The 27692-nt window shown below is 41.9% G+C and overlaps 1 protein-coding gene and 1 long non-coding RNA gene across 9 annotated transcripts; both read right to left on the bottom strand.

Annotated features, from left to right (window-relative positions):
• ATG13 (autophagy related 13) lies at positions 1–27656 on the bottom strand. 8 transcript variants are annotated; one of them, XM_063437831.1, is made up of 19 exons: positions 27551–27656; positions 15852–15921; positions 14124–14204; positions 12238–12357; positions 11586–11632; positions 11164–11304; positions 9870–9910; positions 9375–9471; positions 8958–9056; positions 8376–8463; positions 7017–7115; positions 4876–4980; positions 4301–4419; positions 4101–4221; positions 3761–3838; positions 3421–3528; positions 2985–3110; positions 1706–1784; positions 1494–1582 (listed from the first exon to the last, which is right to left on the bottom strand). In XM_063437831.1, the coding sequence occupies exons 2-18, from the start codon at positions 15915–15917 to the stop codon at positions 1707–1709; spliced, it is 1614 nt and encodes a 537-aa protein (XP_063293901.1). In that variant the 5' UTR covers positions 15918–15921; positions 27551–27656; the 3' UTR covers positions 1494–1582; position 1706. The 8 variants fall into 8 exon arrangements, with proteins under 8 accessions (XP_063293902.1, XP_063293899.1, XP_063293905.1 ...); XM_063437830.1 differs by having other exon boundaries at positions 1498–1585; XM_063437832.1 differs by lacking the exon at positions 1706–1784 and having other exon boundaries at positions 1–1582.
• LOC134578795 (uncharacterized) lies at positions 1908–2679 on the bottom strand. The gene is made up of 2 exons (XR_010086130.1): positions 2445–2679; positions 1908–2413 (listed from the first exon to the last, which is right to left on the bottom strand). It is a non-coding gene; the product is annotated as an uncharacterized LOC134578795 (long non-coding RNA).
• Positions 27657–27692: the final 36 nt, after the last annotated feature.

Below are 27692 nucleotides of genomic sequence, written 5' to 3'. Positions count from 1 at the left end.
CATCTTGGAAATACATAGATTTAATTTTATAATACATCTGACATACATCTCTTAGATTAACAGTGACTGTATTCTCCTTCCAAGTGCAAATGGTAACACACAGGGAAGGTAGCAGCGTTAAACCCTCCACTGATTCTTGCTAAAAATTGACAACATATTATGTGTGATTTAAATCATAAACCCAGAAAGTAAACTAACACTAGCCGTGCAGGCTTACCCTAACAATAATATAGAGACATCCTCCTAATATATATCCGAGAGCTAGGCAACCTGGGGCTAGCAAGCTGTTATATTAACAGGTCCCAATGATGTTCACCTATTACTTCCGAGGCCTGCAGCAAGCCTGGTGGATCATGGCAGTTATAATTTAACAGATGGAAAGGCAAAAGAAGCCTAGCTCTAAATGTGAACAGTCTGACAGAGTAGTTGAGGAGGTTAAGGAGAAAGTCTTAACCTTTAGTGTTGTATTTTACAAATGAAATTCATTAGAAAGACTTTATTATCCATTAGCCAGCATTTGGAGGATGCTAGGTGTCCGGTCAATAAAGCAGGTGTTGGTGAATGGCATTGGCCGAAAAGACATCTGTAGTTGAGGCAGAAGATCAGTACTAACCCTCCTGCCTGGGTGTCTACAATACCCTGAAGTATCCAGGCAAGCAGAATACAATGATCACTGTCCAGGAAACTGCGCATTGGATAGAGAATTACGTAAAAAGACATTGCTTGGGGTTACCTGAGATGGGAACGTAGAAGAGAAAATACAGGAAGCAGTGGGCTGCTATTTCCCAAATGAAGCTTGAAGTAGCAAGAGCATTAGGGCGGTCGGAGATGTAAGGTGCGCAGTCACTCATTTTGTGGTTTAGCGAAACAGTCAGGGCTGAACAAACAGTGTAAATAATGTAAGGGTTAGACAGTCTCAGGAGCCAGCAATGCCATAGAAGTCCATTTTATATCCCAGTGCTCCAAAAATGTTAAGGGCCAGCAGAAACATTTCAGGAGCCATGCTCACCTGCAAATTGTCTAGCCTCGGAGACTTTGGGTGAACACTGTGACTGTCTTCTTTAAAGACCTCTATGGAAAATGCACAGTGTTTTAAGACAGCTGGTAGCTGATGAAACAGGCAATACACAAATTGAGTGTGCTTGTTTTTCTGAAGATGGCAAAATGTCCCCATTGTAGTGTTAAATACATGGCTTTTCTCAGGCCTCCACTAGTCTGGAATTCGTGTGAGCTAACACTGATCAGTTTCAACAGTTTGAGTTGATAGAGTCTTTGGAGGTGGTTATCCAAAATCTGCATTCATCTATTTGTACTTAATGTTCAGTGTAACATCGTATAGAATGTTAGTAGGTATCAAACATGAGTGTCTTTCAGAAACAGGGCAATGGCCCCTTAAAGACAGGAAAGCAGGGGCAGAGAAAGTGGACCTGAGTGTGTGGATCGAAAGGGGCAAATAAAGTTACTTGTGGACGTGACAAAAACAATTCCTGGCTGAGGGTCTCTTGTCTTACTGCAAAGAGTCAACAAACGCATCAAACTCCTTCATGTTTTTTTCATGCACGGCTAATTTCTCTGGTATGGACTGCTGAGGGGAAAAAAAGAAGAATGTATAGATGAAGAAGAAGAGGAAAAACACAACAACACAACAGGTCACCATTCACATCATTTGCATTTGATATCCACAATATTTGATGGATAGTCACACCTTAAAATACGTTTTCCAGTTCTGACAAAGGGAGTCCATCAACAGTTGGTGTATTACTGTTCCAGACCTTGCCAGCGACCTATTAAAGAACAATGTTTCCCCCTGAAGTCAGTCAGTCCACACATAACACTACAAAATAGTGCTTTAGTTTATGGGGGGGCTGGATTTACCATGTATAGTGGACATGTCAGCTAGTAGGATATTAGCTTTACTATCTGCTTTCTTTAAAACTACCTACAACTTGAGTTGGGATGGATTTATTTTACCTCGGCAGAGTGGAGTTCAGTTTTATTTGCGGCAAAGCCTGTGTAGTCCACTAACACCCTTTTTCTCACTCCTTCTCCCTCTAAGGCTGTAGAACTTAATGGAAAGAAGTAGGAAGCAGTTATGTCAGAGAGTGAAGGAGGCGGCATCCATGAACCTAGGCCCACTTCAGACCTGAAATGCCAGCATCCCATTGCATGAGAGAATGTCAATACTTATCCCTCGTGGCGTCATGCGATCACGGAAGCGATGTCTCTTCTGTGTGCCTCATTATGACATCATATATGGAGTGGAACTCTCCCTTTGGTCTCCTTTTATAATGCCAGTCTATGTGGTGCTTTTTGATGATGTGTACACACTTGTGACATCATGGCCCTATGTACACTTCCTGATTGCCCTTGTTTGCTTGTCCTGTCATGGTTTCTGTTTATCCAAGAGTGTATACTTACTTGTTTTTTGGTTTGGTTTTTCTAACCTTGGCTTGCCTGATTATTCTTGCTCTCTGTTATCCTTGACCTCGGCCTGTTTACGTTAATTCTGCCTTTTCTTGCAGAAATTCCAACTTAAAGTCTTATATTATAAGTGCTAGACCCGGGTCAGGTCAGTCTTTACAGAAACACAGCAACCCCAGCCAAGGAGCTTGCCCGCATTTCAGATATGGACTGTCCATGCAGGAGCAATCAGTCTAATATGCAACAGCCACAGGTTCTGTTTTTACCCATTCTCTGTTCGCTTATATTCTGTCTGCTTTTGCTTAACTACTGACGTTCCTCAGATCTATTTTGTCTTTAAATGGAGGAAGTTAAATCATTCAGGACTGTTGAATTACAACTTGCATAAAGCTTTAAAAAAATAAATAAAATTAAAAAAAAAAAAGGAGAATATTTTGGTTTATGGGAGATGTAGTATTAAAGTTTAAGGCCTACAACAGCACTATTATTATTATTATTATTATTGCAATTTATATAGCGCCAACAGATTCCGACTATAACAGCAATGCCACTAGAGTCCTCACCAGATCTTCTGCCATTGACCGTGCACCGCCATCTACAGACAAGCTACTGAGCTGTGGTGGGTTCTGAAATTCCCGGAAGAAAGTGCCAACGTCCATTCCAATATCATCTTTGGTGAAGGCCGGTCTCTGAAAAGCAATAAAAGTCACATAACAGAGATCAGCTGGGAAAAACGAAAAAAACAAAAACAATTAATTCATTAATAGGCTTGTAAACAAATCCCTTTTACCTGAATTAATTCGCCAAGCAATCCCAAATTAATCGATTCATTTGACCATAGACTGACAGGCATTTGATTTGTTTGGCGCAGTTCAAAGAGATTTGTGCACAAGTCTATCCATTACGATTAACTGATGAGACACTAGACAACCAGAAGATAATAGTAATAGAAAACAAGGTTCTATAAGTGGTCTAGTTTGAAAGAATAGGACCACCTACCCAATCGACAATCACAAAATCATCTTGAGCAGCTTCACTGCTAGCGGTGGAACTCTGCAAACTCCTAGTTTTAGGAGAATCCTCTTCTGGGGTCTCTGGACAAACTACCTAGAATTAAAAAAATAAAGAGACCGACGGACATGTGAGTAAATAGGGATCAGATCTTACTGCAGTGCTTGCTTGGTATCTTTAAGAAGTGAAAAATGCTGGAGTATAAATTGACATCTTGTATGGTTCCCTCTAAGCTTTGTGTAAAAATGGTGGTTCTAGGGGACACAAAAAAATGATAAAATGCTGAGCAGGAGGCCTGATATATTTGGTATTGGGTGGGAGGCAGTACCATGGGATCATTGTCCGAATCATATTCACTTCTGGGAGCAAAGGCGGCAAAAGGTATATCCAAGCTTTCATAGGTGATCTGAAAGCAGAACAGAGTGTGTCATAGTCATTTTGCCAAAATATAGCAAGGCCTAGTGATGCAACGTTAGATGGAAATACAGAGATTGGATTCATTTATTTTGTCAGCTACCAAAAGCCACAAACACTTAAAAACAGAGCAAGTAATGGCCTGACAGATAGCTCAAGGCATGGGTGTAAAGCAAGATAGAGGAAGAAATGGAAATAAAGGGACCATACATTTCAGTGCTTGTTGTACTGTACATCTTGATCTTGCCACCAACCTGAGGAGAGGGTTTGTCCACAAATGCTCCAACTTTCCTGGAGAATAGGATGCGCGCATGTTTATTAGGGGAGGTGTTTTTGCCAGGTGCACCTTTGCCTGCAGGTAATTCTAATTCATCACTGTGGCAGAGAGAACATAATCAGCATTGCTTTTGCCGCAGTAACTTATCACTTTACACTGTACAGATGTGGGTTGTACCTGCTGGATGTGCCACTCATTGCATTAGAGGGAGGTGTGGGAACTGGTCTATCATGGTCTCCCTGAGCCGGCTGAGTGTTCGTGTTGGGCAATCCACCTTCTTTTACTGTATTCATCATCTACAAAGAGAATCAGATCCCAAGAAATGCTTTTATTAGCTTTCACTGACATTCTCAGTCTAGAAGACATGCAGATGACACTGTGCTTCAGTGAAATTTCAGCTTTCCTACACATGGAGATGCATGATCTTGCTCCATTTCATTTATTTGATGGAGCCAATAAGTATGACAGATTGTCAAACAGCAAACCAGATTCAGGATCTGCTTATTTTTTAAGCTGGCAGAGAAAAAAAACAACAACAACAAACAAACAAACAAAGAGGAAAACAAACGTAACATGAAGAGTACAGTGTTCGCCCAAAATATTCCGAGAGGAAAGACTGGTTTTGACGTTTACCAAGTCTTTAAACTTGCATGCATTTATTTAACAGGCACGCCGATGGGCTGGCAAGGTATATGCTCATCCTGTTCACTGTGTGTACACTATGCGTGTTTTGTCCACCTTCCCAGGAGTACCTGCTGGGTATGGGTGGCACTCACTCCAGCAGCTAAGCCTACTGGGTAACCCAGTTCCGAAGATCCTGCTCCAGCTGGCTGGTAGGACAGACGAGAGCTGCACAGCTACAAAGCGAAAGAAAAAAAGGAGACGAAAAGAAAACAAAAAAAGCTAAAATAAGACAGAGAAAGGTATGTAGCAGAGATGCAATGTTATGCAGCGCTAACTACCGTAGTACATGCCTTGTAGGTTTTAGTAAATAAACACGTGAATGGATGAGGAACTTTTGAGAAACTACCACTACCCCTACACAGGATACGACCACTCAAAGTTTAAAGTAGACAGGTCACCTACAGAAAAAGGTATTAATTAAATTCATACAAAAGTGTTGAATTTATCTGGTTGAGCAAAAGATTGTTTGAAGATGCACTTCAACTAACTGGCAAGTCATCTATAGTTTGTCAGGCATCTGTGGCAAAATACCTAAGTAAAGGGACTCTCTCTAAGCACTGCAGGAATGCATCTAACAGCAAAAAAAAAAAAAAGTTTAAAGGGACACTGTAGGCACTTTAACAACTTCATTTTATTGAAGTTGTGATAGTGCTCTACAGTCCTGCCCCTCCACACATACCTCCCAAAACACTTTAGTTCACTAATAAGAGAACTTGGAGGCGTGGCTTGAAGCCCTCTAGGATGGGGGACAACGACAAACACCTAATTGATTAGGGGCATCAGGGCTGTAGCATTAGGAATACAGGTATGTGTTACTTTAATGTTCTTTGCAAAACACTCCTGCAATGCTATGTCTTTGTCTCTTCTTTTCAAGGGAACTTGGGAAGAAACATAGACATAATCCTAAAACCGTATGAGTTACAAATATTCACTAATGGTACAGGACAGCATAGGGATGTTTCCGATCATAGCATTTAGGCATCCCTCAAAGACTAGTAGCCTACCAGAGTTCGGATATTTGTACTCTGCTTTTCTATGGCTCTTCTGCCATACAGCATGGATGAGAAGATAGTTCTGTGGACACACCTAGATATGAGGGTGGAGATTAAAGTAGGGACTTGTGCAGTGGATGCCGCTTGGCCAGGCACCCATGATCTGTCCTCAAAATGGAAGAAGTGATCTGTGAGTAAGTTTGTGTCCAAGTAGACTACGCTTAGTAAGACTTACTTACTTACGGATACCATTAGGAAATCACCCAATATTGACTACGATTTAGGGATGAGCAAATCCACAATGTCACACACAGTTCCTCAAATAACTGCATTAGAGCCACTATCATCAGTGATAATGGTCCAAAGAATAGTGGTTCATGGGAAATGTATAAGTTTCTCAAAGGAAAATATGGAAGGACCGGAACCAGTAGCTTACAAATGTCACCCACTGTAGAGTTACTGCAGTCCCACTATACAGTGCTGATATGTGCAGTGGGGTTGGGGGGCACAAAGAGACACACAAGGGGTAAAAGGGAGTTAAGTGATGCACGAAGAGGTAAATGGTGGAGTTAAGAGACAGACAAGAGGTAAAGAGGGTTTAGGAGATAATCAAGAGGTAAATGGGTCATGCACAATGGGGTAAGGGGATTGGAGAGAAACAAAGGAGGAGGCAGCGAGAACATTTTTTTCCCCCCCCACAAATTAGGGTGGTTGCCAACACACAATTCTGCCCTGGATGCCAAACAACCTAGGTATGTCTACTACCAGGATTTAAGCCCTTTAATTTCCTGGACAAAGAATTACTGCAGTAAGATCAAAGACCAGGGATTTCCAGAATGCATTAAAAATGGGTGTTAAATCCTGGGGAGGTTCCTTAAGTTCTAAGCACAGGATACAGACAAGTTAGGTGGAATTTAGTGTGGAATTAAATAATTCCACAGATGCCACAAGAATTAGGTGTGCATGGCAGCAAATGTATTTACAAAAATATATTAAACACTGTTCACCTAGTTAAAATATTTTAGCACAATTTATAGACAAAGTTTTTTGTTTTTAAGGTATGATATGACACTCTCCAAGATGAGTTACTGTCTTTGTCCACTAGTATGAGCCCTAACAAAATTAACACACTGAGCAGGCTGTACCTCTAGTTTGAGCTGCACAGAATACACAAACAGTTGCCCACACACTGTACGCATTATTTGCTACAGACTCACTTGGTGTGATAAGGCCAGTCCCATTGTCAGGACCCTGGGAGAGTCGGTCACCACAGGAATAGCGGTTTGACCCTGTGCCTTACTGACAGTGAACACATACTACATATAGGGACATACAACAAGCCAGAGAGAAGAGAGAAAGAATTTATAGATGAGGAATGAAGAACATTGTATGGGTCCCAAAATGTCACACAGACTAGTTTAGTGTCTACATCCTCTTCAGCAGTTTTGATAATGCAAACGTTACACTTTGGCATTTTCAAGGGTAATTTAATTCAACATGGATGGCGATGATAGGTACCCAGCATACCATTGCAATCCAAAGTTGGAAGTGTTAATGCAGAAGTGAAGATTCACATTAAATGAGCAGCAGGCTAGCTTTCTATTCACACTAAAAGGGACTGTCAGCTCAGTGAGATGTAGTTCCACCAAAGCAAAGCTACATCCTGGTAACTCTTATACAACCAGCTTTGTACCATCTTTAACAAATGGGTTTCTCCCTATGCTATATCAGAGAGCAGATATAAGTAAATATTCTATGTTCTGTAAGAAACGTAGCTTACATGACCGCAGCTCAAACATGCTTGTGCAGCATTTCTGGATACTGCCCATGTTAAAGGGGCAGTCAAGGCAACATAACTACTAGAGCTGTCCATTGGCACCATCCCAGTTTTCAAATATGAAACAGGTGCATCTAGGGAAGCCAGATATTTGTCAAAATGCTTTTATTAATTACCAGAGAATGGCGCCGGGTGACTCCTGGTAGCAGAGCCACTGCAGTAGAGATGGTTATGGTGCCTAGATTGCCCCTTTAAGAATAGGAGATTCACTGCACAGAAACAGATCTCATTGACTTTACATAAAATTATATAATGGAAAGACAGGCTGGTTAAGGACATGACTGGTTCGCTCCGCAGCCTCTGATCTTTCCAAATAGCATTTGCTTGTGGAGTACACTTACCTGTTAGGAAAATGTAACTGGTTGAGTTCATATTGGGGAAAGGCCACTCCATTTTAGGTACCCCATTTAATTCAAATAAAAATACATTCCTCATCAAGAATATGGTTTATGCTTAGCTTATGCTAAGGTCGGAATACAATACAAGAAGAAAGTACCTCAATCACTATGAAAACAGTGTAGGATATAACATTTGAGAATCTGCCCATTCATCAATAGAATAAACCCACATGACTGCCTAATCCCTTCAGAATCTGCCCATCTAGCCAGATAACTATCAAATCATGGTCAAACTAAGATTCTCAAGTATAGCAACAAGTTGTGGGAAAGCATGTGTATTGTTTGATAGGATATGGAACTACTAGAAATGGTGATAAAAACAACAATTTGCAGATTCTCACCTGAGAGGGTGGGGAAGTCGAGAAAGATGTGGCAACGTCTTGCGATTCGTCCCCTGCAGGATAAGCGTTCCCTTGGTCGTCAGGTGCCCTGTTTGGGAATATTTATATAAAACCCATGGGTGTTAGGAAGAAAGATTATGCTGAATGTGAAAGGCAGGAGGGGAGAGGCAATATGGTCAATACAGTTGATGTAAGGAATGAGCCAAAACTGTGAGCAGTAATCCAAATCCATGCAACAGGGTACGATTTCACCTAGTGACACAACTGTCCTTCACACCAAGTCCCTGCAAATTGATGAACATGCTAGAACTAGCAATACTTTTGATTTTACATCAATCTCTTTGGTTTTTGCAAGCTATAATAATAATATAGGATGGGTGAGGGCAATGGGAAAGGAGGTTTGCAGGTTCTCTGACAACTCAGTCTGAAGAAAGAGTGTGGAATATGAGGTTTGATATTGGCTTTCTGCTTATGAGAAAGGGTGCAGTTTATCTACAGCTGAAACGTTATGGGTGGCCTACCCCAATTTTAAGAACCACTGAGAGGGGTATTGATTTTATTTCGTGCTATCTACATCCTCACCTGTAGTTGCAGGGATGCATGTGTGAGGTGCTGGGGAATGGTCGGTCAACAAAGTGATCAATTATAATCCCCATGATGGGTTGGGTCCTCTCAAACTGTCTGCAATGCAACAAACACATTGGCATTATTTACCAGCAAGCCTCACTCTCTTATATAAACCCAGCCCATTCCAGTTTCCTAAGTTGAAATGTCCTCCAAGAAGTGGAGAAACATGAGCAGCGATGAAGTATAAAGCAGCTTGCTGAATGACAGTAAAGGCCGGGGTATGTGAATGCCAGTGGGTCAGTGGCTTTTCCATCAGCGCGTGGCTGGTACAATCTAAAGTGTCCAATGGCCAGTGTGTGAGTTTCTCATGGTAAAGAGTGGCCAACTTCCCTGAGAGCTCCCACTTACTTCCAGTGTTTCTGGCATGGTTACCTGGTTGAAATAAACGCTAGGTTGGTTCTGTAGGCGCAGGTCAGTGTGACCGTGCCACCAGGAGTTCCCACACTACCAACGCGTATGGTCTGGAATCCTGAAAAAAAAAAAAAGTGTAAAAAAAAATATAGAAGTCTTTTTTTCTCTAGCGAAAATACAACAGCACGTCTTGCAAATAAATACGAAAACATATCTTGAAAGGCAGAATTCTTATTTCCAAAAGACTACAATTCCCAGGAAATTGAATTGCTTCCTGTAACTTTGATTGAAACCTGGAAGTGTCTGAAATCATTCAACCTATCCTTAGCCACCAATAATTTCCTATGGTATAATCTGATCTTGGGAACCCTCTAGTGTTGTAATCCAGAACAGCAGAAAAACAGACGTTGGATAACTGCAGAAGAAGCTCAACAGGAAGGATTCTACAATTATGGGTCATTATTAAGTCTTATTCATCAGTTTCCAATTATCTTGTGGATGTGCATGACACATTACCTTCTTTAAGTCCAAGGAGTTGAACGTCCCCAAAATAAATCCTGAAAAGAAACATAAGGCAGGTTATAATAATGCAAGAAATTGTATTGTGATTGAATAATACAGAGGAACAGACTCCTGCACCTTCTTAAATGTTCCACAGCTTTATAGCCCTCCCAATCTACAAAGAAACGCAACACTATATAATACTAGGACGCATAATTGTAACCATGTCATATATTTTCACTGAAGAATAAATATACATATATATATTTATATACCAAAAAAGTTATAGTGGGGAAAAAATTGTGATTGAAAACCCCTTCCACCTGAAGTCTGTGGATAGTTAATACAATGTTAAACAAAAATCTGCACACCAGTCAAGCCATAGGAAAAGCAAGTCTTATGGCTTGACTGGTGTGCAGATTTTTGTTTAACATTGTATTAAATATATATATATATATATATATATATATATATATATATACATACATACACACACACACTTGATATAATGATACATACACGATCTTTAGAGAGGACTGTCCCATCTACAACAATTTGCAGGAGTTTACAGTAAAATGTCAAGGATTTATTTACAGATCACAGCTGTCCTCTGGGGCAGTTGCCCATTTTATTCTCGGGCAGTAGAAGAGATAGCCTTGGACGTGCGTCTTGATGCACAACATAGAAACAACAGGCCATATACCAGTAATTAAGTGGCAAAAAGCAAAACGTGAAGCTATTGCCGTGGACACCAAAGAGACCTTGCACATGTTTACTCCACAGTAAGTACTTTGCCCCCCGAGTTCTTTTTTGAGACAAGACAATTATGGATCAATGGAAAGGAGTTGAAAATTTACTGTTGTGCATCACCTGCATAGCTCAAGTTCGACTTTGAGAAGTTACCCTTGGGCACAGAAACTCGAGGAATCGGGTTTCCACGACAATCCCAGGGTTCCCAACTTGACATGCAAATGATAGAATCATGGTTTCTCGAGTTTCTGCCCCGGAAGGGACCTTTCCAAAGTCCAACTTGAGATATGCAGATGATGCCCAACAGTATTTTTTCCATTTTGAGATATTTTACTGTGTTTGGTCTCACCACAAATGTTTTCGGCACCTAATGTGCGAAGTGAAAGATTGATCGACGTAGAAGGAATTCATGTTTGGCAGAAAACATTTTAAAGTCAATGCCCAAGCTTTTTCTAGATATACAGAGCAATTCAAATGTAGAACATTCATGATGTAAACCAAAGTTATGACTGCTCCACGGCTGCTGTTTATGCATAGCGGCCAATGTATTTCAAGTTACCTGTACAGAATAACATATTCGTGACCCTGTTTTCTGGAGAGTCTGTAAGCGGGAGTCACTCTGGTAACAGCAACTAACGACTTCAGCAGGAATGACAGTCTGTTATACACAGTGTATGATACCTTGACATCCGACTCACACCTAGGGTACAGGAGGCAAGCAGTGAGTTCGAGATCATTTATTACAGCCAATCAGGTCCAGCTTTGCTGTGCAACATAGTGTGACATTGCCGGAGACACTGGCTGTGACACTGGCAGAGCATTGTTAAACCCCAAAACACACACACATTTTAAATAACAGACAGAAACCATAGAGCAACATGAAAGCCAACAACGCCAAGTATTATTTTCTCCAGAATGTTACTTTATGCCAATGTTTTCAGCTGACTTTGCTCTCGAAACAAACGATGATTTGCTACTAACTTTTCATTCATTCCCAGGCACCAAACTTCCAGCTCCATTGAATCCCCCTAAAAAATAGAAACAATGAATGAGAATGTGTAGCAATGTTTTTGTTCCACATTGGGCCGATAGAGAGAGAGTGAAGGGAACCCTAAGCCAGAGTTCTAAATGGAGGTAAATGAAAGCCCCAAAATAGAGGTAAATGATAAAATAAATACTGAAAGCCCAGGTAAAAAAATGAGGTGACTGTTCAACAAATTTATGAAGTTCTTAACTTGACCGCAGTTAACACAACATACTTTGAGCAGCGTAATATAGCTAACTAGGTCACATTGTATAAATGTACTATCTACAGAGATATACCTATTGCCGAACAAATCCTACATTCCCAACCTACAGATTAGTACTGGAATATAAATGCTCCTATGGGTTCACGAGATCGTGGTGAAAGAGATTTGGCTCTTCGATCTATGGTACACAGAATATACTTGAAATTAAAGAGAATTGTCAATGTCTACAAGTGCCCAAGGTTGCCTATCCCTGTGCTAGATGAATGTGTTCTCATGCACCAAAGCAAGTTGAGAAAAAGTAATATTACTACGTAATAACTATGGTGGTGAGAGGAAATTTAATAAGGACAAATTCTTTATTTAGAGAGTAAAATGACTGGTACCTCTGAAGTCTTTAGAGAGATCTCCACACACATAGAGCGTCCCACGGTGGGCAGCTGCCCACACAGAGCTTTCTTGGCTTCATGGGTAACCTCTGGGATGTCTTTTATCGCCAAGTAGAACTGCAAAATTAAACATGAATGTCTTAGCTTTACCCACTAGTAATGAGCTCAGCCAATCAACTAAGGCAGATCGTCTTTTCTTATCACAATAAATATTTAAAAGGAAAACACAAAAATGGATAAGTGCTAAGGAAACAACTGACTAGACTTAGGCAACAAACACTGGATATAGGGGATACCCTCAAACCCTACAAATAGACAGCATAAAATACAAAAATGGAGGTTGCACCAAAAGGTGTGAAAAGATAGAACATCATAATAATATAAAAAAGTACAAATACTCAAAGTCCAAATATTGCAATCTAGATGTGCAGTTAGGTATATAAAGAAGAAGAAAATATCCAACAGTGCTCACTGTAAACATAAATATGTGATGCAGTAGAGCTATTCGCCTCAAAAGTTATATCCACCAGTGGGGATTGTACCGCTGCAAGCAATTTTACTTAGAGCTAGATTAAGCTCTATGACATGTGAGTGCTACCTGTCATGGAGTTTAAACAAGCTGTTGTGAGTCCTATTTTTCTGTCAAAACAGTCTGCACTATTATTTGTCATTTTTGTGTCTCCCTACATATGTTTACAAGCACCTCAACCAAGAACCAACATTCCCCAGGAATCCAGAAACAGCTGGGATTGCGATATTTGGACAATAAATATGTGTTTAAGTAATACAATACATAATACCTTATATCTGGGAATGTAGCACACAAAACACATTAAAAACATGTATTTTATTTTAATGTATTTTAATATAAACATTTTTACAATTTAATGTCCTATAAATGCCAACACCATATTAAATTACTCTTAATAGTTTAGTCAATAAAATCCAAATTAAATGGATATTATAGGTACAAGGAGCACTTAATCTCAATAATGTGATCTGTGTGCAGTGCCCCTGGCATTTTGCTCGCTAAGGGCTGAACATACCTCTGGTGGTAGTACACGAGAATCAGGGGTAAGCAACCTCCGGGACTTCAGATATTGTGGACTACATCTCAAATGATCTTCTTGCAGCTATAATGCTGGCAAAGCATCATGGGAGATGTATCTGGAGTGCCAGAGGTTGCCTATCCTTGCACACCCTTGATGGTGCTTTCTGTGTGAGAACCAAATCATGCTCAGTTATTGGTGTTTGACGTCCTCACGCACTGCACAAGGATGTAAAATATTCAAGCAATGCTTGTCTTTGAGAAGCATTTGATTCAAGGAGTGCAGAGTTCACCAGGCATACACTTATCATTCACAATGCCAAAGAGAAGTTAGCAGGAATTAAGACAAAAATAGGAAGTGGAGCAGCCCTGTAAGGGATTATTTAGAGTTTATTTTGAAACAAAAAGGAGGGGTGTGTGTGTGTGGGGGGGTTAATAGGAAGCGAATAAATATATATATTTTAAAAAAAGGAAAATTTTTTTACATTATAGTTTCCCCTTAACCCCTTAAGGACCAAACTTCTGGAATAAAAGGGAATCATGACATGTCACACATGTCATGTGTCCTTAAGGGGTTAAAGTTGAATCTAGAACCAACTCACCATATTTTATGCTAAATACCCTATTCCTGAGAAATTCACCAAATCTAGTATAGTCACAGCTTGCTATTTTTATCTCAATTTTGCAATCTGGATTTTAATTTGCTTCAATTTTGAGTTTACTTAATAAGTACTCCACTAAAGAAGTAGTACAAGACATAATATAAACTAGAAGCAGAGGTTTAATGGGGTTATTAAAAAAGAAATGCAGAAGGTGTGATAGAAACCACACTTACCCAGTCAGAAATGATTGGCGAGGAGTCAGAAGGAGTACAGATCTTATATCCTAGTCGAGATTGCACAATCACTTGAACACACTATAAAACAATGACAAGAATTCATTTATTTACTGTACTCGTGAAGAGCAAATTAATTAACGGTCTCTCTTTGCATAACAAAAGTTACCACAGGTATAAATGCTGTCAGGAGAGATGGAGTTATTATCAGACAGCAGTATAGATCAGGAGAATCTGACATAGTAGCAGGTGGAGTTTACACTGAATACAGTTAAATATATTTTTACAATGTATTATCCAAATAATGTGCTTAAGATTGTAAAATTAATACATAAATACAATTTTAAAATAATACAGATATTCACCTACAGGAGTATTTGCAAGTGAGAGATCTCACCAGATCAGGGAACAGAAATTGGACACAAATAGCTTCAATAGTTACTCCAAACATCATAACATCTACAGTGGGCTGATGATTTATCTGTTACCTGTGTCCAGCTGAACCTCCTCTAATGCTGGGAGACACGTGTCTGGCTTCTGCAGAACCCCGCATTCTGATCCCGCTGGTCATTCATTGGCTGATAGTGTCAGCTGAGAGCTCTCAGCCAATAACAGACCGCTAATGCATGGAATATGCACATAATTCTATAGGACTCTGATCTGTAAGACTGACTCGCACTGCGCCCCCCACGCTGGTGGATATTAACTAGGGACTAGCCTCGCTATCTAACGACCGGTAAGAGATTGTAAGCAAGACTTGTGTGTCTATCAAAGTTGTAGGCCAGCATTCTTACGACTACGGCAATGTTACATAAATTAACGTTTGGCACATGCTGTGCTCATGTCGTCATTGTTAAGATGCAGATTGAGACCTGCGAGTCTCACTAAAATCTCGTGCATTACTACCTGCTATTGTACGAACTGCCCATAAATGCACTATTTACAAGAAAATACATGCTATGCTGTGGCCTACGTGTCACCAATGTATGATCGAACACCACTTCCTAGTATGATTGTCATTGTTTTATGCTGACAGGACCTGCGTGTCCTAACTGACGCATTCTCATAGTTATTTGACAAATCGAACGATTGCACAATTCAATAAAAGCATATTTACAAAAAAAAATAAAAAAAAGAATATGCACATAATTCACATAAGCCAACCTGCAGCTCTCAATCCGAGCTGGCTGATGACACTGCCAGGGGTGGAGTTACACCTCTGGCAGCAACATAAAATATCTCAGCATGTGCAGAGTATCAGACTGAATTGCTGCACATACAGACTCCAAGCACCATAACCACTTCAAATCGCTGATGTGATTATATTACTTGGAGTAACCCTTTAACTGAATGAAGGGTGAATGGAATTGTTTGCCAGCTGTACAGCTTCCTATTATTACATCTTGGTAGGTGTGTAAAGTAACTGAAGCAAGTGGGTAATTCAAATTATTTTAGTCAATTATGTTATTAGTGTCATAGAAAGTGATATTACAGTTCGCACATGATCTGCTATATTATTGTAACAAAAAGGGAAGGGGGAACTGAGAGGGGATAGATCTTATTACTGTGCACGAAATTAAATATGATTGAAAATAACGAAGTGAACAATCACTGATAAATCGCTTGGTTCGGGTATTAGTGAGAGTCATCCAACCCAACAACGATGATATTTAGCATTAGCTACTAGTCATGATGAAGCCTACAATTATAGAAAATACACCTTGTTACCTTCAGAGCAAAGAACCGGATAAACTTGTCCAAGTCTTTCCGATCTTGGGGGTCCATTGCATCCATCGGCCTGAAAGATAAAAATTAAAGAAAAAGATATGTGACATAAATAAAATGGGCTTTGTAGAGAAGCAAGCATTTGCTGCAGTTTGACAACTTAAAATAAAAAATTGAAAACCTATAACGTGTACCTGTTTCAATTTTATGTGATGCCCAATTTTCTTTTAAAGGACGACTATAGTCACCCAGACCACTTCAGCTCAATGAAGTGGTCTGGGTGCCAGGTCCCCCAGGTTTTAACCCTGCAGCCGCTAGAGGAGTTTCTGCAATGCTCAATGCGAAGATCGCATTGTTTACATTGCAGGATTAATCCAGCCTCTAGTGGCTGTCTTCCTGACAGCCGCTAGAGGAGCTTCTGCAATGCTCAATGCGAATATCGCATTGTTTACATTGCAGGGTTAATCCAGCCTCTAGTGGCTGTCTTCCTGACAGCCGCTAGAGGAGCTTCTGCAATGCTCAATGCGAATATCGCATTGTTTACATTGCAGGGTTAATCCAGCCTCTAGTGGCTGTCTTCCTGACAGCCGCTAGAGGAGCTTCTGCAATACTCAATGCGAATATCGCATTGTTTACATTGCAGGGTTAATCCAGCCTCTAGTGGCTGTCTTCCTGCATTCAGCACGCAGAGCGTCCATAGAAAAGCATTGAGAAATGCTTTCCTATGGCCGCACATGCGCATTCGGCTCCACTTGGGAGCTGACGTCGGAGGGGGAGGAGAGGTCACCGGTGCTGGATAAAGGTAAGTAGCTGAAGGGATTTTAACACCTTCAGCCCAGCAGGAGGGGGGCCCTGAGGATTATACAGTGTCAGGAAAACGAGTTTGTTTTCCTGACACTCTAGTGATCCTTTAAATGTGTATTATTAAAACAATTATGAGACGACATTGCGATTCAGTTCAAGGATGACCCAATCAGAGCACATATTGCATCGGAGCAGGATAAACATACACAATGAGGGAGATTTATTGATTCATTTTTATTACTGTTGAATAATCTGCCCATTTTCTGCGATTTTCTTCTTGCTCTTACAGAACACTCCAAACAAAAAAAAGTATTTCAGCTTGGTGTGTCCTATTGTTTTTTTTATTTTATTTTTATTAAAAAGTGTTGAATCAAATAGAAAACATCAATTGTATTAATGAGGCTTGTTAGACAGCTGGCCCTGTTATTTCCTGGTTTAATTAACTCATTGGAGTTAAACTGAAGAGGCAGCAACTGCCCAGAGCACCTGCCTTGCAAAGACTTCTCATGCATTGGGAAGACTGTGATTGGACAGCCACAGAAAGTCTGGGCGGGGTCAGAAGGGGAGAACTTGCTGTAGCTGCAGATAATAGATCTGCAGCTATTGCAAGCCAACATTTCTTACACTCCCAAGTAAAAAAAAAAATAGCATGCATATTTTCTTTGTGCATTCATTTTTTTTTCTCTTGCATAAAAGTTTTGTGCAGCACATAAAATGTATTAATATTTACTCTTTTTTTTTTTACGGCAAAAGTATTGTATATTCTGGAGTTCTCGTACATCAATTTTACAGTAGAAAGCAAAGCAAAAAATCTGCAGAACTATTCACACACTTATTATTTTGTGGCTACTTTTAAAGTAAATTCATTAACTGGAAACACATTTCTGTCCTCACTAAAATTACTTTTCAGAATTCTTTCTCAAATCTCCACCATTGGTCGTTTCTCCTCTCACTATGTGCTTTATTTGCGACTGACAGGTGTGAAGGACAGACCTTATACCTGTGATTGACAAGGTGTTTACTTCCACTGACAGCAGTGTGGGTTTTTACATATAAATTTAGGAATTTTCAGACCTCAGAAAACGCATTTCTTGACTATAAGAGATAGATAAACATGATATTAAAAATCCCGGGAAATGGTGGCCCACTTTGATTTATTATCAACAATCAATAAAAAAAACCAAAAAAAACCCCAAAAACTAACATTCAACAGAAAATAAGTATTTTCTATCGAGCCCTAAATTTAATTTGTTGTTTAGTAAACAATGCCAGCTGAAGTTCATTTGAGGCAAATCTTGTTTGCAATGTTTCTTGGCACACTCGTGTGTTTCATAATACGCAGAATAGACACTGGATAACTGCTGTCAGGGTTGTGTTTGTTGGCGGTATATTCAATGGATCTCAACGCTGTGTGATTGGTAGCAGCCAATTCACTTCCTATGTAATTGCTAGATGCAGTCACAGATTTTTGTTGCCAGCCATTCTAAGATAAGCAATTTATTAATTACATCAAAAATTCAACAAAATATTTGAAGAAATGCTCCACAGACATTTGGGAGAAATTAGTAATATTACAGTGTTAACAGAGGACATAGACATAACAAACCGGATTGGTTATGTAACACAGAAGAAGGGTGTGTGGATGAAACTCAGAACAGAGGTCAGTGACAGATGACGGCTCGGATTTTATTTAAACGATTCTGTGCACCAGCAGCTCTGCAGTATTTACATAGCAGCAGCAAACAGGACAAAGCACGGCTCGTAACCACCAAATGAAAATCAGGTCAAGATTTGCAAAATAGGTCAGAAAATCTATCTCACAGCAGTAATGCCAGAAAGCTCTCGATTCTCCTCCAAAAATATAAACCCGATTGTGCGGCAATGGTCTATACTTTATTTACACTACTGTCATCGAACATAAAAACAAGCATTAAAAATAGTAAAAAAACTAAACTCTCATATGAGCCATTGTTTGCACTCAGAGAAAATTTTCAGTAAGGGACCATTCTAAAATATAATCTCTCATTATGTTATAAAAATGTCAGGAGCTATATTTATTTATAAGAAGTTGTCTTCTAAATGTGCATGACACCGCAGGACACATTGCATATTGGACTGTTTGACGACGAGCTCCCAGGAGGACACTACCTTCCAGACGGACTATGAAGTTTGGTGGAGGAGGAATTTGGTATCTTGGACTATTTGTCACGGTTTAGTTTAGGCTAGCATCTTAGTACTACAAGGACATTCTAGGCAGGTTGTTGCAGACATATTCCAACACACAGTGGAGAGCCTTCACAGACCACTGGAAACAACAAACCTGTAAACCATGTAATTCCTAACTCCTAGTAAAAAAACAACTATAACAGATTAGATTGAAACAGCACGTCAGCAGAGCGGGACATGAGCAAGTAAGACATGTCTGACAAGTCAGAGCTAAACCCTAGACAGCAAGACAGGCTCTCTGATACATAGTAGTCACTGAAGTAGTCAAGAAGCACTTTGTGGGCATCTGTTCCACATCACTCGGCAATTGATCTGAACAGGCAGCACACGGAAAGGTTAGTGATGTTGATCATAGGAAAAAACGAGCAGTAGAGTATTTAAAAGGGCCATCTCTTAAGGTTCTTTGGAATGTTTGTCCACTTGGTCCCTGTAAAAGGTGCTACCTAACCCTCCAAATTTATTTTTTTTGTTGGATTATGTCTCAGTTTAACCTTGAGAATATACTCTCAGAGGTTTATCCTGCCTGGTCAGGAAAAATACATCCTTTCCATGTTACTGATTACAGTAAAACAGGGAGTTGCAGAAGCATGATAGACGTCTATCCAATAAGGAGTCAGATAATAGGGGTTAAGGAGAATCCATAAATTGCAAAATGTGTAAACGTTTCAGGAGAATGGCCTCACATGTTCAATAGGAAAAACAAACAGGTACGCCTCACAGAGCTGTGTCTCAGGAACACAGGTATTGGACTTGTACCCTATGTGTTCGAGAAGCCATCATTAAGCGTTTAGATTCTCCAGTAGGTCAACAAATAATGTTTGCAGGATACAGAGGTCTGAGCAAACTGGACCAAATGATTGCCTCTTCGTGACATCCAGAGACCGCTCCCAGGACTCTAAGCCAACAATACATCTCAGTGTATGCCAATCAGTCTGATAATGCAAAAGTATTATAGTAGGATTTGACAGGTACATAACTTATTTATTAGTAGTTCAATATATTTTGTTTTTTATAACGGAGTCTTGGGAGACTGATCATGAGTAATTTCACGAAGGAACAAAAGAATACAAATTGTTGAATTTTATTTCAAAATGGCAGTAAAATAATGGAATTGTTTTTTAGGTCTTTTAGTGGAAAATCATATTGAAATGTGGTTTCAACAGGATGGGGCTACTGCTCATATAGCCAGGGACACAATGGACCTTCTGAGACAATTGTTCAACGAGCAGATAATTTCAAGAAGTTTCCAATTTATTGGCCACCATGTGTGCTTGACCTTTCAGCTCCCGATTACTTCCTGTGGGGGTATCTGAAGAAGCGGGTGTACGTCAACAAACTGCGTACACTTGAGCAGCTCAAAGGGAACATCCGTGCAGAAATTCAAGCACTAGTCCAGGCATAGGCAACCTTCGGCACTGCAGATGTTTTGAACTACACCTCCCATGATGCTTTGCCAGCATTACGGGTGTAAGAGCATTATGGGGGATGTCCACAACATCTGGAGTGCCAAAGGTTGCCTACCCCTGCACTAGAACCTCAATCGAAAGAGCCCCAACTTTGCCAGGCAGCAAATGGAGCTCTTTTGAAAGATGTTACCGTCCGTACCTAGTCAAACAAATCTCCATACGTTAAGCATTCACTGTATGTAATATCACTGAAATTGATTCCTTAGTAAGAAAAGTTATTTACTCCTCAAACCCTACTCTGAATTTTGGTCCACCTTGTACTTAAGGACTTAAGGTAACATTGCCATTACACTGAGCTGTTGTGGTTATGTTGCTCACAGTGCCCCTTTGAAATAGCAGTTTAGGCACCATAACCACTACATGCCAATAAAGCGTTAATTTAGCTATTGGATACAGCAGTTATAGATCAGGCGCATACCGTATATTTCTTTGATCCTTCCAAACACTGACTGACAAATGCAGCAACAATATTGCTGCCCCCCTCTGACTTGGAAGCAGTGAGAACGTTTTACTTTTATTAACTGGAACTGTGGCTGGGGTTGAGCTACATATCCCACAAACCGTGTCTGCACAGGGGTTGATAAAAACAAAAAAAAACAAAAAAAAAAAACAATAACGTTGAGGGGCTCCAGATTGGTCTGAAAATGATCTACATACAGCTCATTCAGTGTTTTAACATAAGCAGCAGGAACTTTAAATATATATTTTATTTCGTCTATTCTAAATGCATTATTGCATTACCTTTTATAATGCAGAAAATACTGTGGAGACATACAGGTGATGGTGACTTTAATATAGTTTTTTCAGATAAAAAGCACGGGGTACAGAATTATCTACACCCACTCGCCCCATTACAAGGTACATCAGAAAAGATACTAGAGTGTCAGGATTACTGTTTGATCCAGCACGTAGAACTGTATAGCACGAATGACAAATAAGTAACGTATTACCGGTCCTTAGAATGGCCGGATTTAACGTACAAAGAATAGTAAAAAATACTAGCCGAGGTCAGGGAACACAGAAAGGGACGCAGCGATGAGGAAAGCCAGGAGTCAGGATACCAGAATATAGAGAAGTCAATAAACAAAGCCAAAGTCAAAAACCAGGTAGAAAACTAATAACAGGAACGCGCTCTCGGACAACCACAAGGGAAACCACGACAGGGCACTGAGCAGGATGAGAACGGGGCCTAAATACCCCTCCTCTAGATCTGATAGGCTGTAACCGGCCTTTGACCCCAAAGTCAGTTACCAGGTCTCATTTGCATAATTGCTGCTCGGCATTAACCCTTCTGTGGTTTAGGTTGCTGCTCGGCACAACTTTTCCTGTGTGGACAGTAAATGTCATTAACCACATTTCTATAAGCGGATGAATACGTGACACCAGGTTTCATTTGCATAATTGCTGCTCAGCATTAACCCTTCTGTGGTTTAGGTTGCTGCTCGGCACAACTTTTCCTGTGTGGACAGTAAATGTCATTAACCACATTTCTATAAGCGGATGAATACATGACACCAGGTTTCATTTGCATAATTGCTGCTCAGCATTAACCCTTCTGTGGTTTAGGTTGCTGCTCGGCACAACTTTTCCTATGTGGACAGTAAATGTCATTAACCACATTTCTATAAGCGGATGAATACGTGACATAGAGAGACACATGTAGAAAATTTCAAAATTTCTTTTAGATAGCAGTATTTTAAATTATTAATGCTAATCAAAAATAAAACATCTCAATTGTGATATTGGGCATGTAGCAATGATAATAAGAAAGCATCATATAGATTCATAGGGAGATTTTCATTACAACGTTCTCATGCTCCCCCTGCCAGAGTATAAGGTATAGCTGTAGAACAAAGTTTCAAGGGTTATTTACTAAAGAGAGAATTACAAATGTATTTCTAATTTAGGCCAGACCAGCTGAATTGATTACATAGCTAACCTAGAGAATATTTACAGTTCAACTATGTTTGTCTTTAAAGGAACACTACAGTCACCAAAACAACTTTAGGTTAATAAAGCAGTTTGGATGTATATATCATGCCTATGTAATTTTACAGGTCAATTCTCTGCCATTTAGGAGTTAAATCACTTTTGTTTCTGTTTCTGCAGCCCTAGCCACATCTCCCCTGGCTGTGATTGACACAGCCTACATGAAAACAAAATAGTTGCATTGGATTGAAAATAAAACTAACTTTAAAGGTTTTTATATCCTGCTCTGTAAATTGAACTTTAATTACATACAAGAGGCTCCTGCTGGGTCTAGCAAGCTATTAACAGAGCAGGAGATGAGAAGTTAAACAGAATTTAAAATAAAGTGTAAACATTAGATGACTCTTTACAGGAAGTGTTTAGGAAAGCGGTGCAAGTCACATGCAGGGAGGTGTGACTAGGGTTGTATAAACAAAGTGATTTAACTCCTAAATTGCAGAGAATTGAGCAGTGAGATTGCAGGGGCATGATTTTCCTATCCAGTCGGTCCTCTCACACCTCGCCCCTCTGCCAGTCCTTACATTGGCTCCCTGTATCCTATAGGAGTCAATTCAAAGTGCTAACCCATACATTTAAAGCACTGAACAATTCCAGCCCCTCTTATATCTCTTCACTGATCCAGAGGTATGCCCCTCCTCGTACCCTCCGCTCTGCCCGCGACCACCTCCTGACCGCTGCTCGCACCCGTACGGCCAACTCACGCTTGCAGGACTTCTCACGGGCGGCTCCTCTCCTATGGAATAACTTGCCTACTGCCATCAGACTCTCCCCTAGTCTTCAATCATTTAAGAAGGGCCTTAAATCCCATCTCTTCAGGAAAGCGTATGGCCTCCCAGAGTAATCTCTCCCTTACATACCTGTCTCTTGCTCTCCTATGGGATAGTGCTTTGCTCTCTCCTCCAGCTCTGCTCACTCCTACTTGATATTTCCTATCCTAATGTTTCTAATACCCCACCTCCTATAGACTGTAAGCTCATTTGAGCAGGGTCCTCTTCAACCTATTATTCCTGTAAGTTTTCTTGTAATTGTCTTATTTATTGTTACATTCCCCCCTTTCAAAATATTGTAAAGCGCTACGGAATCTGTTGGCGCTATATAAATGGCAATAATAATAATAATAATAATAATCTATACACCAAAACTGCTTCATTAAAGGGACTCTCCAGTGCCAGGAAAACAAACCGTTTTCCTGGCACTGCAGGTCCCCTCTTACCCCCACCCCCCATCCCAAGTTGCTGAAGGGGTTAAAACCCCTTCAGTTACTTACCTGTATCCAGCGCCGATGTCCCTCGGCGCTGGGTCAGGGTCCACTCACGCTCCTCCCCTGCCGACAATCATTCAGCGGGGGAGACCGATTGAGCATGCGTGGCCGCCGGCAGTGGAGATCTAATGCGCATGCATTCCCAGAAGAAACAAGTTTGGGTGCAAAAATGCAGCTTTCCAAGTCAGCCCTTTCAATAACTCTTGAGAATGATTCTTCTATATCACGGATCGGAAACCTCTGCCAGAAAAATGGCCAGAGTGAATTTGTGATGCCTACTCGATATAATACCGGCATTCTTTCCTTGAGGTTCCCAGCAAATCTTTCAAAAATCACCAGGACCTGGCTTCCTCTGCCAACGGAGAGCACCAGGACCTGGCTTCCTCTGCCAACGGAGAGCACCAGGACCTGGCTTCCTCTGCCAACGGAGAGCACCAGGACCTGGCTATCTCTGCCAACGGAGAGCACCAGGACCTGGCTATCTCTGCCAACGGAGAGCACCAGGACCTGGCTATCTCTGCCAACGGAGAGCACCAGGACCTGGCTATCTCTGCCAACGGAGAGCACCAGGACCTGGCTATCTCTGCCAACGGAGAGCACCAGGACCTGGCTATCTCTGCCAACGGAGAGCACCAGGACCTGGCTATCTCTGCCAACGGAGAGCACCAGGACCTGGCTATCTCTGCCAACGGAGAGCACCAGGACCTGGCTATCTCTGCCAACGGAGAGCACCAGGACCTGGCTATCTCTGCCAACGGAGAGCACCAGGACCTGGCTATCTCTGCCAACGGAGAGCACCAGGACCTGGCTATCTCTGCCAACGGAGAGCACCAGGACCTGGCTATCTCTGCCAACGGAGAGCACCAGGACCTGGCTATCTCTGCCAACGGAGAGCACCAGGACCTGGCTATCTCTGCCAACGGAGAGCACCAGGACCTGAATTCCTCTGGTATTGGAAAGCACCAGGACGTCGCTATCTCTGTTAAAGGAGAGCACCAGTATCTGGTTGCCTCTGTTAAAGGACACATCAGGACCTGGCTATCTCGGACAATGGAGAGCACCAGGATCTGGCTATCTCCGCCAACGAGGAGCACCTGACTTCCTCTGCTTATAGAAAGCACCAGGACCTGACTTCCTCTGCTTATAGAAAGCACCAGGACCTGGCTTCCTCTGCTTATAGAAAGCACCAGGACCTGGATTCCTCAGCTTATAGAAAGCACCAGGACCTGGCTTCCTCTGCTTATAGAAAGCACCAGGACCTGGCTTCCTCAGCTTATAGAAAGCACCAGGACCTGGCTTCCTCAGCTTATAGAAAGCACCAGGACCTGGCTTCCTCTGCTTATAGAAAGCACCAGGACCTGGCTTCCTCTGCTTATAGAAAGCACCAGGACCTGGCTTCCTCTGCTTATAGAAAGCACCAGGACCTGGCTTCCTCTGCTTATAGAAAGCACCAGGACCTGGCTTCCTCTGCTTATAGAAAGCACCAGGACCTGGCTTCCTCTGCTTATAGAAAGCACCAGGACCTGGCTTCCTCTGCTTATAGAAAGCACCAGGACCTGGCTTCCTCTGCTTATAGAAAGCACCAGGACCTGGCTTCCTCTGCTTATAGAAAGCACCAGGACCTGGCTTCCTCTGCTTATAGAAAGCACCAGGACCTGGCTTCCTCTGCTTATAGAAAGCACCAGGACCTGGCTTCCTCTGCTTATAGAAAGCACCAGGACCTGGCTTCCTCTGCTTATAGAAAGCACCAGGACCTGGCTTCCTCTGCTTATAGAAAGCACCAGGACCTGGCTTCCTCTGCTTATAGAAAGCACCAGGACCTGGCTTCCTCTGCTTATAGAAAGCACCAGGACCTGGCTTCCTCTGCTTATAGAAAGCACCAGGACCTGGCTTCCTCTGCTTATAGAAAGCACCAGGACCTGGCTTCCTCTGCTTATAGAAAGCACCAGGACCTGGCTTCCTCTGCTTATAGAAAGCACCAGGACCTGGCTTCCTCTGCTTATAGAAAGCACCAGGACCTGGCTTCCTCTGCTTATAGAAAGCACCAGGACCTGGCTTCCTCTGCTTATAGAAAGCACCAGGACCTGGCTTCCTCTGCTTATAGAAAGCACCAGGACCTGGCTTCCTCTGCTTATAGAAAGCACCAGGACCTGGCTTCCTCTGCTTATAGAAAGCACCAGGACCTGGCTTCCTCTGCTTATAGAAAGCACCAGGACCTGGCTTCCTCTGCTTATAGAAAGCACCAGGACCTGGCTTCCTCTGCTTATAGAAAGCACCAGGACCTGGCTTCCTCTGCTTATAGAAAGCACCAGGACCTGGCTTCCTCTGCTTATAGAAAGCACCAGGACCTGGCTTCCTCTGCTTATAGAAAGCACCAGGACCTGGCTTCCTCTGCTTATAGAAAGCACCAGGACCTGGCTTCCTCTGCTTATAGAAAGCACCAGGACATGGCTTCCTCTGCTTATAGAAAGAACCAGGACCTGGCTTCCTCTGCTAATAGTAAGAACCAGGACCTGGCTTCCTCTGCTAATAGTAAGAACCAGGACCTGGCTTCCTCTGCTAATAGTAAGAACCAGGACCTGGCTTCCTCTGCTAATAGTAAGAACCAGGACCTGGCTTCCTCTGCTAATAGTAAGAACCAGGACCTGGCTTCCTCTGCTAATAGTAAGAACCAGGACCTGGCTTCCTCTGCTAATAGTAAGAACCAGGACCTGGCTTCCTCTGCTAATAGTAAGAACCAGGACCTGGCTTCCTCTGCTAATAGTAAGAACCAGGACCTGGCTTCCTCTGCTAATAGTAAGAACCAGGACCTGGCTTCCTCTGCTAATAGTAAGAACCAGGACCTGGCTTCCTCTGCTAATAGTAAGAACCAGGACCTGGCTTCCTCTGCTAATAGACAGCACCAGGATCTGGCTTCCTCTGCTAATAGACAGCACCAGGATCTGGCTTCCTCTGCTAATAGACAGCACCAGGACCTGGCTTCCTCTGCTAATAGACAGCACCAGGACCTGGCTTTCCTATTAAAAAGACAGCACCAGGACCTGGCTTTCCTATTAAAAAGACAGCACCAGGACCTGGCTTTCCTATTAAAAAGACAGCACCAGGACCTGGCTTTCCTATTAAAAAGACAGCACCAGGACCTGGCTTTCCTATTAAAAAGACAGCACCAGGACCTGGCTTTCCTATTAAAAAGACAGCACCAGGACCTGGCTTTCCTATTAAAAAGACAGCACCAGGACCTGGCTTTCCTATTAAAAAGACAGCACCAGGACCTGGCTTTCCTATTAAAAAGACAGCACCAGGACCTGGCTTTCCTATTAAAAAGACAGCACCAGGACCTGGCTTTCCTATTAAAAAGACAGCACCGTGACCTGGCTTTCCTATTAAAAAGACAGCACCGTGACCTGGCTTTCCTATTAAAAAGACAGCACCGTGACCTGGCTTTCCAATTAAAAAGACAGCACCAGGACTTGGCTTCCTCTGCTAATAGACAGCACCAGGACCTGGCTTCCTCTGCTAATAGACAGCACCAGGACCTGGCTTCCTCTGCTAATAGACAGCACCAGGACCTGGCTTCCTCTGCTAATAGACAGCACCAGGACCTGGCTTCCTCTGCTAATAGACAGCACCAGGACCTGGCTTCCTCTGCTAATAGACAGCACCAGGACCTGGCTTCCTCTGCTAATAGACAGCACCAGGACCTGGCTTCCTCTGCTAATAGACAGCACCAGGACCTGGCTTCCTCTGCTAATAGACAGCACCAGGACCTGGCTTCCTCTGCTAATAGACAGCACCAGGACCTGGCTTCCTCTGCTAATAGACAGCACCAGGACCTGGCTTCCTCTGCTAATAGACAGCACCAGGACCCGGCTTTCCTATTAAAAAGACAGCACCAGGATTGCCAGCCGCCAATAATGAAAGCACTATTTATATACACGCCCAATAAATGCCCTTACGGTTCCAGTGCCTCTCCGCACCGCCTCTGTCCGGGGGCCTTTACCGCAGGCTCGGGTTACCCACCGCAGCAGCCATTACTGTTTGTGTTTTGCTATCAGCGGCGGCAGCTCAGCTTTCACACCCGCACATTCGTCACGAACC

The sequence above is a fragment of the Pelobates fuscus genome, chromosome 12 (genome assembly GCF_036172605.1).
Source record: "Pelobates fuscus isolate aPelFus1 chromosome 12, aPelFus1.pri, whole genome shotgun sequence".
Taxonomy (NCBI): Eukaryota; Metazoa; Chordata; class Amphibia; order Anura; family Pelobatidae; genus Pelobates; species Pelobates fuscus.
This window is presented reverse-complemented; position numbering and strand designations above follow the sequence as displayed.